The following is a 13,582-nucleotide window of genomic DNA, read 5'->3' on the forward strand; positions in this document are numbered from 1 at the left end:
TATTTACAAAAGTATCCATTCCCTTCATTCTGCATGCAATAACTCAACTTCCATTTCAATTTCGTCAAAAAAGTTCTAATTCCCTCCGTTCTGCATGCCTACAGTGATTTATTACCCAAAAAAAGTAGCGGAAACTCCATCCATAAAATAGACCTGGAGTTTGAAAGTGTGAGTGACAGGTGGAATTTGACTGCCAAATTGACCCAAGGGTGATTTGCCTTTCTAATATAAAAAAAAAATTCCCAACCCTTCAACATTTTTTGGTAAAGGAGTTGAAATGACATTAGAGTTGCAGAGATCGTCGTGAGATGCGTAAGATATGAAATTCTTAGCTTGTGTTGATCAACCATTGTCATTTGGTGCTCTCCTTCTTAGCCTGTGTTGATCAACCATTGTCATTTGGTGCTCTCCTTCTTAGCCTGTGTTGATCAACCATTGTCATTTGGTACTCTCCATGGAATATGCATGCAAGTAAATAATTAACTTTCCGTGGATTATGCACGCAAGTGAATAATTATAGAGAGAATTAGGAAGAAAAAATTATACAAGTGGTTTGTCTAAAAATACATATGGAGAATTAATCCTAGAGAGTAAAAAAATATTTAACATTAAAATATATGGGTGATGAATTGATATTTTTTTCTTTCACTAGTTTTTATTTTTATGATTAATTATTATAATTTATATTATTAATATTTTTTTATAATTTTTATTATGAATTATTTTGCAATAATAGAAAATTTGCAACAATTATGTATAAAGAAAATTAGATAAAATTTGTACAAATAAATATTAAAAGTTATGTGAGGGACAATTTAAAAATAAAACCATCGTTAAAAAAAATTCCCTTACGGATAAAAGCAACCGTCAAATTTAACTCCTAATTCCACCTTTACCCTTGAAGAGTTGCTTTACTACTTAGTCTTTGAAAAATATGCAAGGATCTCCTCCGGTAGAATATGCTCCACGCCTTCAGCGTCATTTCGGTTATCCTTGGCGAGACATAGACTATGTACGATAAATTGCTTCCAGTTAAGTTACCAAGTTCGGGTACGATTCCTTTCGCGTCTTAATACCATAAATTTAATACGGTACAAAGTTTTTAGTTTATGAATTCAATTTATGTTAACAGTGCCCAAGGTTCGCGGGTTCTTATTATCTTCAACCGGCCATGGTTGCAGTGATAAGCAAAGAGGCCGAGGGGAGAGCACGGCCCTTTGAAAGTGTTTGAATCTCTTTTTATTAATTAGCAAGCATGCAATGTTGGCCGGTTGCAGTCATAACCAAAGAGGCCGAGCGGAGATTTTTATTAATTAGCAAGCATGCAATGTAAGGTATATCGAAGGGGAAAAATAATTGAAAGAATAACTTCGGTGTAAATTACTTGTAGACAGATATTTGCCGACGCATTTCGAACCAACTACTGTGGTTCATCGTTCAGGAGAAAAATAATATTTTTTATATTAAATAATGTGATAGAAATTTTATATTTAAAAAGACTATAGTATTAAAAAGTTAAAAGGGAAGGGTAAGTTATATATTAAAGAAATGGTAAGAACTTTAAAATAGTTTTTGTTAGTTTTATTTGGATGACAGTTATTAGTAAATTAGATGATAGTGGTTTATAGTAATTGTTGGTATGGAACTCAATTTTTGTAATTGTTGGTATGGAATTTAATTTAGATGATAGTGGTTTATAGTAATTGTTGGTATGCAATTCAGCTTTTGTAATTGTGGGTATGGAATTTAATTTAAAGGATTTATTTTCTACGATCACCATAAAGATTAATTTATACAGGCTTATTATTGAATAATTTTAGATTTGAAAAAGAAAGAGATTGAAATAAAAGTTTCTTGATATATATTATCACTTAAACTAACTTTTAATTAGATATCATTTTTGGGATTCAACTGGGTTAAGTAAGTCATTCAAACGTATGACCATTTCCATGAGAGGTAGTGAACTATTCAAAAATCATGAGAAATTAGTCAGTTACGACTACCTCTCATGGAAATGGTCATACGTTTGAATGACTTACTTAACGCAGTTGAATCCCAAAAATGATATCTAATATAATGCACTGCGTAAATCCCCCATACTTAACTTTTAATTTTTAATATCTAATTTTTTATATTAAATTTCAAGTTTAAATTTTTGTTATTCATATTATTATATTTGATTTACATTTTTTCAAATTTACGATACTAATAAATTTTGCTTTACCCATTTTTTCTTATTATCAAATAGTTTTAAATAGATATAAAAAATGAATATTAGAAATAAATACCACTTTCGCCAAAATATGCCAGTAAGAAAAATTCATTTCATTTTTTTTTTAATTTAAAAAAAAAATAAAAATTTATTAATCTTTTTAAGAAGTATATTGTCCAACTCCCATATTGAATTTTACATTGTTAATTTTCCCGCATCAAATCGAATTCGAATCCGTTCGAATTCAAATTTGGTAACCATAGTTTACAAAAGCTTAAGGAAGTGCCCACACAAAAAAGAAACATGGACATATGTTGCAGAAGGGAACCATTACACTTGGAAGTGCCCACACAAAAAGAAACATGGAGATATGTTGCAGAAGGGAAGCATTACACTTGTAGTCCAGAGACATTAGAGAAAACCGCGGTGCGGAGTTTCGATAGGGTATGACCATCAAAGTAAGGATCAGAAACGGGTGCTAATTTATTTCCTTACAATTGCAGGAATGCAGCTGGTACTACGGGAAATAGTACTTCTCGGAATTGCTCTGTCTCTGGGACTGTTGTGGTTCGATCTCATACCATTTCCCCGGGAACTCTTCTTCAGAATATCGCGCATTGATTCAGCAACATGCATCGCAGGATTCGACCGGGCGACCTTGTTGAATTTAACACACACAACCATATGTGAACGCAAAGCGTCCTCCATGGGTACTCCTTTACCCATCCGACGCAGTTCTTCCTTGACAGCTTCTGCGCAGAGCCCGCAAACCCAGTGCCCACAGAAAAGATCCCTAACCCTACAAATGTAACTCGGCGTGCATTCTTCAGACATTCCACAGCACTCGCATTGAGCTTTTTCTACTTTCAAATTCGTTACTGCGTGTAAATTCACGTCCAAATTCGTCGAGCTTCGGCTTATTTCTGCAGAAACATCGGATATTGTTCTCTTGACGCGGACCCCATCGAAGGACCGCCTGGGGGTCCTTCCAATAGGTACAGCCTCGTGTTTCGATCCTTCGACCTCGTACACCGATGGCCCGTTTGGATTCAAGACTAAGGAAGAAAATCTTGAGGTAATCGCATCTGGTGCCATGCTACTATCTCAAGCTTCAGATTACTGCGAGTCTCAACTTTCACTTACCGCGACTAGCATAACCTGAGAGAGAAAAATTCATATCACAGACATTGATATATAATGGGCAAAGCTCACATAGCCCATTATAGAGAGACTTCTGAAAATCACCAGGGACCTAGGGTTATGGATAATGATGGCAGCAGAAAAAAGTGAGGCAAAGATTTAACAGAAAAACCGTTAACGTCTATTTTGTTCCATGACTCCATGATACTGTAAACTTTTTGAACGATCTAGTGTTCAAGTCACGAGATTGTCTCCATACCCACATCCATTTGCAGGGATCGCAACGTTCGAGAAAGATTGAGAGAGTCGGTTCCATCATACTCGCTCCGGGACTAATGTGATAAAAGAAGTAAAAGGGGTTACTTTATAATCTGGCGCTGTCGAAAAGCCTTCTTGTGGTTGTTGTCCATTCCCGACCATGTGAACGATTCATTTGTGTGGTTGATTCCAAGGGTAAGGTTGTGTGGTTGGCTATTAGGATCTCGATCAGTCAGATTATGACTATTTTCAGTGAAAATCAAAATATGTGAATTATTTGAGCAGTCGAGATTTCCCCATTTTAGGTTCACGAGGATTTTTTATTAAAATCAAAAAGCTTTCACGTTATTTATTTCATAAAAAAATAAAAGTTTTCATGTGTATACATCATCATGCAGAGGATGAAAAAACAAATATTTTTATCAAATGGATGGTTTCTCTATCAGTGAGGTTTGTTAATCAATTGTTGAAGAACATCCCATGTTAAGTTCACGAGGATTTTTCACTAAAATCAAAAAGGATTTCACGTTATTTATTTATTAAAAAATAAATATTTTCATTATGGATAGGATACTTTTTATTTCTTTTTAATTCAAAAGTTATGCATGGGATAAAAATAAATTTCTCTATGAATTGGATGGTTTCTCCCTTAGTGAGGTTCATTAATGGTAGAAGAATATCCCAGTATCCATATTCATATCACGTGTCCTATATATATGAATTATAGGTTAGTACATGGGTTAAAAATTATAATTATATATATATGAATTATAGGTTAGTACATGGGTTAAAAATTATAATTATACATGTGATAGATAGATAAGGGTTGAAAATTAAATAAGTGGTTTTTAGAATTAAGTATTTAGTGGTTAAAATTAGGAATGTGGGGTAATAGGTAGGGTTTGTGTTAGAATAATCACAAGTATGGTTAGGTATGTGTTATAGATTTTATGCGACTAGTTGTGTGTCATTGTGTTGGAGCATGGGGTTTTTAGGGTGGTAGACTCAAAGATGGTGTATGGATTTACCCATGTGCAATGTGTCGTTACATTATTCGGGGTTCCAGTGAAGGAAACTACCATTATTTTCTAATTTAGGGTTAATAGATTGGGGCTTATGAATGTTTCAACATGTATATAATGTATTGTAACACTGAAATGAATATAATAAAAAATCAATCTAGTTTTCCCGCTTTGTGTTCCAAGAGAAAATCTCTGTGTATATTTTATGTTCTCGCCACTATACATTTTTGTGTTTTAATAATTGATTTGCACGTAATCTATGTATAAGGATAAAACCTACAACTATTCTAGGCAATCACTAAAAAACCGTTTCTAAAATGTCAGTAGAAGATAGTTGGTGGAATAATGATTAAGTTGATAAGTGAATGTTATTGTAAAAGGTAGGGGAATGTTAGTGTAGAAGAATAGAGAACCTTCTATACTTGTATAAATTAACATCTTTGGCAATGAAAAAGACAAGTTTTGACTCCGCATCTATGTTATGTCTATGTTATGGTATGAGAGCATCAAGTGAGATTATGTTTAATCTGTGAGTTAAAGAAAGACTTATATGGACTAAAACAGATACCCAGATCTTGGTACAAGAAAATAGATAAATTCTAAAGAAAGCCTTAAATGGACTTAAAGAGATACCCAGATCCTAGTATGATAAAATAGATAAATTCTTCTTTCCGCATGGATTTAAAAAAAGTAGAAGTGATCCTAATTTCTATAACAAGTCAAACAAAAATGGAAATATAGTATTAATCTCATTATATGTCAATGATCTAATAATAACAAAGAGTACTATAGAATTGACTAAAGAGATAAAAAGATAACTATCTCATGAATTTGAGATGAAAGATCTTGGATAGACGCACAACTGTCTAGGCCTTAAGTATGGAGAGACAATGGAAGGACCATGATCACATAAAGAAAATATACAAAGGAGCTACTAATGAGATTTCATATGAATGAATGTAACGCAGTGAGTACTCTATTGGAATAAAATATCAAATTCAGAAATAATGATGGAACAAAATAGGTGAATGGAAAATTGGATCGACAATCAGTGGGAAGCCTAAATTATCTCACTACCACTAGGCTAGACATTTCTCATACAATCAACATACCTAGTCAAATCACGGCTAAACGTTAGGATAGCCATTGGCTAAGTGAAAAAGGGTTCTTCAATATTTAAAAGGAAATATTGATTTTGAGTTCATCGAAATGTTGAGTTGATAGGTTATCCTAATTCCGACCTAGCTAGAAATATAGATGAGAAGAAATATACCATTGGATACATGTTCAATATAGGATAAGGAGCTATATCATGGAGCAATAAGTAACAACAAATTATTTTCTTATCATCAACTGAAGCTAGTTATAAAGAATTAAGTAGCGCTACCTCCAAATCTGGCTTAGAAGGATACTTGAAGATGTTGGAGAAACATACGAAGGACCTACAATGATCATATGTGATAATCAAAGCACCATTAAATTAGAAAACATTTATGTATAACATGCAAGCTCAAAGCATATAGAAACACAACATCATTTTCTAGGGGAAAAATTACAATCAAAATAAATTGACTTAACATATTGTATTACAGATGAAACTATGGGTTACATATTCTCCAAGCCTCCTGGAAAGGATAAATTTAAAATTTGTAGAAGTAAGTTATGTGTTGTAGAAAATCCAAATCATGTTGTAAGCCTAGTGGAGACATAGAGCAACATGAAAGTTATCATAGAAGTTGTGATTAAGGGCAGGTATTAAATTAGTCATGACTATTCAAGAGAGATAGTAGAATATTGTTTCTAGAATGTTAGTAGCAGATGGTGGAATGACAGTTTATGTTGGTAGAAAAATGTTGGTGTATAAGGTAAGTGAATGTTGGTATAGAAGAACAAAGAACCTTATGAACTTGTATAAATTAACATCTTTTACAATGCAAAATTCAAGTTTTGAATATCCAATCTGTTAGGTCCCTATACTACTAGTGTAAACCCTTATTGTTACTAGTAAAACCCCCTTATTATATTCATGTGCCCATGTAGTCCCCATATTGTTATAATTGTTCCCCGTAGAACCCCACTATTGTTATTATTATGTGCTTACATTATTATTGTTATGTCAGCTCTGATTATATTATGACCCATTAGACTCCTATATATAGAAAGGAGGTCTTGTCATTTGTATCATTGAAGAATTGTTCATTTGTGTAATGTAAAGGAGGTTTCTCCCTAGAAGAAGCTTATGTCTAAGGTGTTGATCGATATTTTCTATCTTTTTGTGAGCTGATTTCATAACGTTTGGTATCAAAGCTTTGGATTCTAGGGTTTCGCTACTCCAAATAGGTCATCGTTGAATTTTTGGTATAACTTTTTGCTACAAGTTTTCAGAAGCGAAAACAAAAACCCATTTGAGCCAAAATCATTCTGCACCTCAAGTCAAAATTTTAGATCTTCTCTCGCTATAGTTTCGGAGATATGATCTAAGGAAGTTAGGGTTTTTGAAAACTCTAGAATTCCATCTCAAACAGGTCATCCTGGAATTTGCGTTATAATTGTTTTTTTGCACAGGATTAGACTCTGAAATTAAAACCCATTTGAGCCACAATTTTATTGAAGATTGTGCCCAAATTTCAGATCTTTTTTCGATATATTTTCAGAGATATGGTCCAACACATTTAGGGTTTCTGCAGGCTCCCAAATTACATCCTAAACAGGTGACCTTGGGAAAGTCACCATAACATTCTCTCTGAGCATCAGATTGAAACTTCGTAAGAAGTTACAGAAAGAGAACGAATTTTAGTTTTTTGTGTATCGGTTTCAAGTCCTAAGGTTGAAACAGTGACACATGGCACTCTATAAAAGTGTGCTCTATAATCAGGTCATCATGGATATTTGACATAACTCTTAATTACAGAATCCAATATTGATCAGACTTGCGGGGTTAGAAAGAGCACTCAGAGGGCTACTACAGGACAAAATTTTAGAACTTGGAGATCTGAAATTACAAAGTTACAGTCATTTCAAGATGGAGCTTCTAAAATCAAGAAAGGGTGATATGAGGAAGTTTGATGGCAAGGATCTGATAAATTGGATACTACAGATGGAGCATTATTTTGGTCTACATGAGGTGCAACTGTTACAAAAGGTACATATTGCATCTTCATATTTAGAACCGGATCAATTTCTATGGTATAAAGGGCTTTGTTCTCGTAAACCATTTGTCACGTGGTCAGTTTTCATGGAGGAAATGATAGCACATTATGAGGATACAAAGACCAACACCTTCTTTAGCTTATTGATAAATCTCAAACAAAAGAGTTCAATGGCAGAGCACATTGATGACTTTCAAAAATTGAATATAAGGAAAAATGATATTCCAGAGAAGCATAGGATTGATGTCTCCATAAGGAATTTAAAGGATAACATTCAACATGAGGTTCAACTTTGGGAACATGATTCATTGGAGAAGGCATTCAGTTTTGCAAGAAAAGTAGAAAGAAAAATTATGGCAACAAGGAATTCTACCCCTCACAACTATAAAGATGGAAGTGTTGTTTCTCCTAGCTTTCCACAACCTACAAGGTTGACACCGCAACAATCGGAAGAAAAAAGAGCAAAAGGGCTTTGTTACAATTGTGATAACAAATACATTAAAGGTCATAAGTATGCTAAGAAGAAATTATTTTATAGAGTGTGAAGAGGAGGAAGAAAAGGATAAAAAAACATCAAAAGAATAGGATATACACCAGGAACCAACTCCATAGAAAGAAGAAATGAATCCGACCATATATTCTAAAGCATTGGAAATAATTACCACTCCTCAAACTCTCAAGATAGAAGGACATATCAAGAAGAAAAAGGTTCAAGAAGTGAAAGATCACATCGAGAAAGAAGAAATGAATCTGACCATATCTTGTAATGCATTGGCCAGAATTACGACTCCTCAAACTATCAAGAGAGGAGAACATGTCAAGAAGAAAAAGGTAATAGTGTTGATTCATTCAGGCAATACCCATAATTTTGTTCATTGTAAGATGGCCAAGGAATTGAATTGCTTCCTGTATCTAGGACTAGAGTGTCAAGTGACGGTTGCATGTGGAGGAAGCATAAATTTCTCTAGAAAGTTCCATAATATCAAGCTATCCATGGGAGAATATGTATTGAATATCCCAATGCTTTCCATTCCAATGTGTGGTGTTGATGTTGTACTAGGTGTCTAATGGATACAATGCTTGAGTACAATAGCTTTTAATTTTCAAGAACTTCTCATGAAATTTTCTTTGGAAGGTAAGGAAGTTGAATTAAGGGTTAACACAAGGAAACCAGGAAAGATAATCAACTCTAATGGACTGACAAAGTAAAGAAATAAAAATGAGGTGCAATTACACAATTATGTTTGCTAGAGGTTCCCACATCAAAATCATCTATTTCTCCAGATCTCCAAGAAGTCTTGGACAATCATTCCAAGGTATTAGAGAGTACCAAAGGCCTCCCACCTATTCATGATCATGATCATTCTATTCATTTGATTCAGGGAAGTCTCCCTCAAAACATTAGGCCTTACAGATATCCCCATGCCCAAAATAGTGAAATTGAACGTATGGTTGCAAAAATGCTAGAGGCTGGTATAATTCAACCTAGTCAAATTTATCTCTCTCCTCTAGTATTATTGATGCACAAGAAGGATGGGTCATGGCACATGTGTCCGAACTATAGAGAGCTCAACAAACTCACTATTAAATATAAATTTCCCATTCCTATCATTGATGAAGTATTGGATGAATTGCATGGAGTAATTTACTTCATCAAGTTGGATCTTTGTTTATATCATCAAATAAAAATGAAGACTAAAGACATTCTGAAAAGAACATTATTGAAGAAAGATGCATTTTCATGGACTCCAGAACCAACAAAGGCCTTTGAACATCTTAAACAGGCAATGTGCCAAGCACTGGTCTTAGCTATGCTAGACTTCACAAAAACCTTTATTGTGGAATATGATGCATCAAGAAATGGAATTGGTGATGTTTTAACGCAAGAAGAAAGACCCATTGCTTTCTAAAGCCGTACAATCAAAGGAAACTATTTACATAGAGCTATTTATGAGAAGGAAATATTGTCAAGACTGCATGCACTTAAAAAATGGCGACCTTACAAAATGAGAAGATCCGAGTTCAAACAATATTTCCAGAACTTGACGAGGAAGCAAAAATCATACTGGAACCTGGAGCAGTCACAAAAACGAGAACCCAATAACTACGAAATCGATCAATTTTAGAGTATCTCATCAAGCGGAAGAACTTACCTACTGAATATTTCACATGGGAGGACAAGAATTTTATACAAAAGCATCCATAACTACTCAAGCATTGAGGACAACACTTTTTGAAGGAGAGGGACATGTTAGGTTCCTATACTACTAGTGTAACCCCTTATTGTTATTAGTACACCCCCCTTATTATATTGTTGTGCCCATGTAGTCCTCATATTGTTATTATTGTGCCCCATAGAAGCACACTATTGTTATTATTCTGCCCTTACATTATTCTTGTTATGTCGGCTCTAATTATATTATGACCCCTTAGACTCCTATATATAGAAAGGTGGTATTTTCATTTGTATCATCCAAGAATTGTTCATTTGTGTAATGTAAAGGTGGTTTCCCCCTCGAAGAGGCTTATTTCTAAGGCCTTGATCTATCTTTTCTATCTTTTTGTGAGCCGGGTTCATATGCAATCACTAATATTTAAATAGGTAGTTTTGTATAAAAGTGGTAATCGTTCAAATATAAATTCAAAAGTAATACATAGAATCAATTTCTTTTTTCATCTAATCGATGGTTTCTCCATCATCAATGATGTTTAATAATGGAATAATATCGTAGTTTCCATGTTTATATTAGGAATTCAAAATTAAATTAGTCTATGATTAATATTTTAAGATGTAGCAAAATATATAAATATATATGTAGATGCGATAGGGGTGTAAAGTTAAATAAAAGGCCATTAAAATTAAGTATTTAGAGTTACAATTAGGAATGTGAGGTAGTGTGTAGGGTTTGAACGAGTAACTTTGTAGTAAAGTGGTAGTAATCATGCACATCTTGATTTAGAATAATGTATTTAATGTTTATGGATTTTTTTATGTTTAAAATTTTATTTGTATTTCAAAAAATTTGTCAAATTTCAATAAATATTATAAGGTTAGTTATGTTAATCAACTTTTTTTATATTCATTTCTTTATATATTTTTAAAAAGTTAAAGTTATTTGAAATGTTCTTGTTATATTTTATTATTAATTTTTTTAAATAAAAAAAATGATTATAAATCTTCAATGTGATCGAGACACAAAAAAAAATACCCATAATGAAAGGGTTTTATAATAAATTTGTATATAGCAACATTAAATAAAGGTTCTTAGACTAAGGAGGAGTGTCATGTAGACAATGATTGGTTGGTGATTCAAAGGTCAACCTATTGGTTAGGAGTACTTTTTATTGCTTGTTCTTTAAGGAAAGAGAATAGGATCAGATATGATAGAAAGAGAATAGGATAAGATTTGATAGAAACAAATAAGGGGTCCCAAAAATTTGTAATATATTTTGTAGAATTGTTTTTCCCCTACTTACTTATAAGTGTTGTGTAGCGAAGAAATTTGAATATGGTAAAAATAATTAAAAAGTCATGGGAATCTACATCAATAACTTCTATAAGTAATTTTCCCCAACCTACCAAGGAGTTTGACGTAGATATTGATATATTGATAACTCAAAAGCCAACATGTCTAACAATATCCTTTTTGAGCAGTTTTTATTTTAGGAAAAAGAATAAGACTCATTATTTGAGTAACTTGAAACCTTTCGATCTCATTAAATGATACAAAATAATTAAGATTCTTAGAGTCATCATTACTCTTTAATTAATTCATTTGACAAAATAATAATGACGGTTGTGCTTGAAAGAACTGTGCCATGTCATCCTATTACAAATAGAAAAAAATATATATTTAATACATCACAAAAATTAGATACCTAGGATATGTTTGTTGAATATAGAGGATTTTAATTGTAAATTTGTATTATCAAGGGGTAAAAAAATACTTTTGACAGATATTCACTAATACCTAGTTATATAGGGGTACATTTCAATATAATAAATATGTGCATACAATGTTATAGGTCCATTAAGTGGATCATTTTATCCATCATCAACATGCCTTAGATAATTATATTGATTGAGTTAACCATTAACTAGAAAGTAAATAGATAGATAAATAGATAAATCACATGATGGAGCGATATTATAAGTTAGGATTATGGATGAATAAGTCAACTATCACTATAAAGTTGAAAAAAAAATAATAAACTTGTATCAATAAATTTATTATCGTAATTCACTTTCATTTTATCATTGGTTATCTTCATGTTATTACATCACCTAGATAACATATTATTAAAGTACAATTTTACTATCACTTATACTTAAAAAATAAGTGCTACTTACTAATTGCCAAACTCCATTTGTCATACACAATGAATCCCAATAAATCAATTATTAAAAAATTTGTTGAGGATAATACTTCTAGTTGTAAATTCTTTTCTACGACTAAGGTTGGAGCCATAACTGAGTAGTGGTAAGAAACTCAAATCAAAAGATCAAACAATCAAGAAGGCTAAAGAAATTGTCTAAGGTTTGGTATAATTACTCAGACAAAAAAAATGGTTGCTTTACATCTCCTCACTTGATCTTTGTCTTTTGATCCTGACTTTAGAAACATGGACACATACAACTAACAAAATATGTAGAATATTATATCTAAAGAAAACTTTAATACTTAGAGTGAAATAAATGAACAATTCAATGCACAATCATATGCTAAATTAAATAAACATCAAATTGGAGAGAAGAAATATGATTTTCTTATTAGTAGATAAACAATAGTACAAAATTATAGAATACACTTGTAACTTGTTACTAACATTACACAAAAATATCCTCTAGATCCCTTTCCTCTAGGCCATTGAAACTCTCCAACAAATAGTCTTATACTCAATGAGAGATAGGGGCTCAACTCAAAATCAATGATTAGATCAGGAAATGAGATTTTTCTAGTTGGAAGAATGCTCAAAAACATATGCAATGTAGACTAAGATCATGGAAGTTTTGATAGCATAATTTAGCTTGGGCAAGGCATGATTGTGATCCTCTTTTACCATTGGAATAAATTTATATTCCGAATAATTTGTTTGGGTTCTTGCAGCATAGGCAATAAAAGATAGCTTTTGATCTAACCATTATACTCCACACTGAAATATACTATTATATACACAATTAATTTTTTTATTTTTTCCATTTTAAAATTATACATAACCATTTTTTTAGAAATTTATATAAATACAAATTTTACTTTTGAAATAAAAATAAACATATATGCTATGCTAGAACAAAAATAACATATAGAATCTCAAAATTTGTTTTTTTTTTTTCGAAAATAAATTATATTAAGAACAAAAATATAATGTCAACACAAATATATATACATTACATCCTAATAAAGTATCAAAAATAATATTTTAACAAATACTTTTATATATAACATTATGTTATTTTTATAAAAATTATATATCTAATATTGAAACCACTTACACTAAGTGAAGTGATTAATTTTCAAGATGGTGGGATTCTTGAAATATAAAAATAATCGAATTAGTTGTTAGAAATATCGAAGAATGTAATTAATAGAATCCGATTAAACACTATTTAATATTGAAAACAGATCCTAAACAGTAATATATAGTTACACTTAATTGGACATATTTAAATACACTTCAAGATATTAAATTATAAACTGATATTTCTTTCATTATTGGTAAGTTTTTAATCCGTTGGTCCTTCCCTTTTAAACAAATAAGTCATCATGACTCTTTTATATACATGACTTCTTTGTACAGCA

The 13,582-nt window shown here is 32.0% G+C and overlaps 1 protein-coding gene across 1 annotated transcript; it reads right to left on the minus strand.

Moving 5' to 3' along the window:
* Positions 1 to 2,390: 2,390 nt before the first annotated feature.
* LOC149259953 (uncharacterized) lies at positions 2,391 to 3,497 on the minus strand. Its single transcript, XM_089378054.1, has one exon. The coding sequence runs from the start codon at positions 3,305 to 3,307 to the stop codon at positions 2,696 to 2,698; it is 612 nt and encodes a 203-aa protein (XP_089234180.1). The 5' UTR covers positions 3,308 to 3,497; the 3' UTR covers positions 2,391 to 2,695.
* Positions 3,498 to 13,582: the final 10,085 nt, after the last annotated feature.

This window comes from Pinus tabuliformis, chromosome 6 (assembly GCF_031772625.1).
Source record: "Pinus tabuliformis cultivar Carrire ecotype Pingquan chromosome 6, CPIR1, whole genome shotgun sequence".
In the NCBI taxonomy this organism is placed as follows: domain Eukaryota; kingdom Viridiplantae; phylum Streptophyta; class Pinopsida; order Pinales; family Pinaceae; genus Pinus; species Pinus tabuliformis.